General features: G+C 45.4%; 1 protein-coding gene across 1 annotated transcript in view; it reads left to right on the plus strand.

The window, feature by feature from the left end:
- The window catches only part of LOC107301321 (lysyl oxidase homolog 1-like), a gene marked incomplete at its 3' end in the record, with an annotated part of 3,782 nt that extends 3,109 nt beyond the window's left edge, over positions 1-673 (plus strand). Inside the window, exons 2-3 of the mRNA XM_015830562.1 lie at positions 332-427; positions 558-673. Of these exons, the coding sequence (XP_015686048.1) occupies positions 332-427; positions 558-673 (212 nt within the window). The remainder of the gene's footprint in view (positions 1-331; positions 428-557) is intronic.
- Between the last annotated feature and the right edge of the window lie 2,921 nt (positions 674-3,594).

A 3,594-nucleotide genomic window follows, 5' to 3' on the forward strand; every position in this document is an offset into this window, starting at 1 on the left:
AGGAGAAGGAGAAGGAGAAGAAGAGAAGAAGAAGAAGAAGAAGAAGAAGAAGAAGAAGAAGAAGAAGAAGAAGAAGAAGAAGAAGAAGAAGAAGAAGAAGAAGAAGAAGAAGAAGAAGAAGAAGAAGAAGAAGAAGAAGAAGAAGAAGAAGAAGAAGAAGAAGAAGAAGATGATGATGATGATCCAATTCTCTCTGTGTCATACCTATTTTCCCATCAGGCATCTTTTCCCAGTCCAACAACTATAATCTTTCAAATGTCATCAAGATTTGTCCACTTAAATTTTAAATTGTCCACTTAAAGGTTCAAGCCATGTTTTTGTTTTCTTTCAGGGTCTGAGTCCAGGTTGTTACGACACTTACAATGCTGACATAGATTGCCAGTGGATTGATATCACAGACGTTCAACCTGGGAATTATATCCTAAAGGTACGCTGGTTGGTTTGTTGGTGGGTTGATGGGTTGGGGGATGGGTGGGTTGGTCGAGGAACTTCTACCTTCTTCCCACTTCTGTATCAAAGAACTTGATTTGCTTTTTCACCTTCTCTCCACCTTTCAGGTTCAGGTAAATCCCAAATACATCGTGATGGAATCGGACTTCACCAACAACGTGGTAAGATGCAACGTTCACTACACCGGGCGCTTTGTGGCCACCACAAACTGCAAAATCTCCCAGTAAGTCTCTGGAACAACTTTCTCTTTGGGAGCACAGAAAGGCTGGAGCCAAATATTTTGCCGGATGGTCTAGTTTTGAAAGGGCCACCATGACGCTCTTTGAATCCAACGTGTTCTCCACTGTCCTGAGATCAGAACGTGGCCTCATCATCTTAAATCTGATTCAATGTCAGTAGAGATGGGACTAGTTTGATCCGAGAATGAACCACCTGTCAAAATGGCTCTGTTGGCCTGAAGTCATCTTCTCCCAGAAGAAAGGCAGATGACCTTCATGAGTGAGGTGGATCCCTTTCCTGACCTTTTCCCTCCCACCCCTTTATCATCGATCTAACCCATAGTAATCCCAAAGGTGCTTTTTCAGGAGGCCCCTGGACTTTCTTTTTTTTTTCTTTGAAGACGTTTTGCTTCTCATCCAAGAAGCTTCTTCACCTCTGACCGGATGGTAGGGAATGGAAGGATTTATATTCCTTGCAGACAGCTGGTCTTATAAATCCTTCCATTTCCCCACCATCTAGTCAGGGCTGAAGAAGCTTCTTCGATGAGAAGTGAAACGTCTTCAAAGAAAAACAAGAAAGTCCAGTTGCCTCCTGAAAAAAAGCACCTTTGGGACAACCAGGAACTGGATGACAGAGAATCTCCATAGACATCTAATCCATAGGGCTTTCTAAGTACCCTTCCCCAACCTGGATCACCTCCATTCAACCTGGATGACAATGTCCCCTAATAGCCCTCCCTGTCCCTATAAGCCAGACCTGGCAGGTATTGTAGGTCTAAACATCTGGAAGGGATCCACTTGAAAAAAGCAACAGAAAGCCTTCTCAGAAGACCTATTGTATCCAGCTAGGTCATAAACCATGTTTGTAGGAATGCTATCTTTGGACCATGTCATGCTTGTCCATTTATCCTTCAACTCCAACCTTCAATCTTGCTATTGTTAGTTGCGAAGTCGTGTCCGACCCATCACGACCCCATGGACAACGTTCCTCCAGGCCTTCCTGTCCTCTACCATCTTCTGGAGTCCATTGAAGCTCACGCCTCCTGCTTCAGTGACTCCATCCAGCCACCTCATTCTCTGTCGTCCCCTTCTTCTCTTGCCCTCCATCTTTCCCAGCATCAGGCCCTTCTCCAGTGAGTCCTTCCTTCTCATTAGGTGGCCAAAGTACTTGAGTTTCAGCTTCAGGATCTGGCCTTCTAAAGAGCAGTCAGGGTTGATCTCCTCTAGGACGGACCGGTTTGATCGCCTTGCAGTCCAGGGGACTCGCAGGAGTCTTCTCCAGCACCAGAGTTCAAAGGCCTCAACCTTCAAATCTATTCGTTCTTAATCCAGATAGCTCAAAATGGAACAGGAATAATCTACCTGAAGATTCCAGTTGTTAAATTGGGAGCAGCATTGACCTGATCCAGCTGGACCGTCTTAATGTTTTTATGTGACATTTGGACAAGCACCCGAGCGTCACTAATATGCAAATTCTTTAGCAAATAAAGCACTCAGGGCAATCAAAACCATTGCAAGCTGCAGCTTCTCTCTTCCTTTAAAACACAGCTCTGCCTTTTGCGATCTGTGTAGCCTCCTAGGATGGCCCCAAAGTATTTCTTTTCATGTTTCTAATCCCGTGCCATGGTCAGCCAGCATAAACAGCAGCCGTCCCCAAAACAAAAACAAAAAATGCTTGTTGATCTTGACCAAGGAACGGAGGGACGAAAGAGAGAGGAAGGGTGTGATTCCTCCTACAATTTTATAAGCATATCACTGCTTTAAAAAAAAAAAACAGCTCCGTAAAAAAAGAGCTTTTTTGTATTTTGCTGCAGTTGGGTTTTAAAGGGAAAAGCAAGCAAAACTCCCTTGAGAGAGAGGTGGTTTCAAGGGCAGAAAAGTACAAATCTTAAAAAAAGAAAACAAAGAAGAAACGCACGTTTCAGAGAGGCCGCGTTCCTTAGGAAATTCAGCTGCTCGTGGCCCTGTCTAGACGAGAGACTGGATCATCCGTTGCCTTTCTAACACTCAATCGCAAAAAAACCGGGGATCAGTGGCAAATTCGTTCCAGTTCTTCCAGACTTGTATATAAACAGAGAGCAAACCTCACCCCCTTCTAACACTGATGATGTTACCTAGTTGGGTCATAAAATGTCTGCAGAAAAACAACCAAGCTCAGAGAGCACCAAGGACTCCACAGTCCTCCTCCTCCTCTCCTCCTTTTCTCCTCCTCCTCCTCCTCCTCCTCCTCCTCCTCCTCCTCTTCTTCTTCTTCTTCTTCTTCTTCTTCTCCTCCTCCTCTTCTCCTCCTCCTCCCCCTCATTCTCTTCTTCTTCTTCTTCTTCTTCTTCTTCTTCTTCTTCTTCTTCTTCTTCTTCTTCTTCTTCTTCTTCTTCTCCTCCTCCTCTTCTCCTCCTCCTCTTCTCCTCCTCTTCTCCTCTTCCTCTCCTCCTCCTCCTCCTCTCCCTTTCTCTTCCTCCTCCTCCTCTTCCTCCTCCTCCTCCTCCTCCTCACAAATCCCCATCCCTTCTAATACTGATGTTACCTAGCTGGGTCATGAAACATCTGCAGAAAAATAACCAAACTCAGAGAGCACCAAGGACCCCACATCCTCCTCCTCTCCCTTTCCCCTCCTCCTCCTCTTCCTCTCTGCAAATCCCCCACCCTTCTAACACTGATGATGTTACCTAGTTGGGTCATGAAACGTCTGCAAGAAAACAACCAACCTCAGAGAGCACCAAGGCATCCTATTCCAGTTTTCTTCCAACAATTACTAGACAATACCAAGAAACATACTTTCTGAAACCCTGTCGGCTTTCAGACCTAAGGCAGGACTAGAATTCCCTTTCTCCTGGCAATCAGCCCAAATTCACCCCAGTCGGCTTTCAGGCCTAAGGCGGGACTAGAACTCACCATCTCCTAATTTCTGCCTCTCCTTTTCTGGGGA

The sequence above is a fragment of the Protobothrops mucrosquamatus genome, unplaced genomic scaffold, assembly GCF_001527695.2.
Source record: "Protobothrops mucrosquamatus isolate PMUCROS unplaced genomic scaffold, P.Mucros_1.0 scaffold11495, whole genome shotgun sequence".
Classification (NCBI taxonomy): Eukaryota; Metazoa; Chordata; class Lepidosauria; order Squamata; family Viperidae; genus Protobothrops; species Protobothrops mucrosquamatus.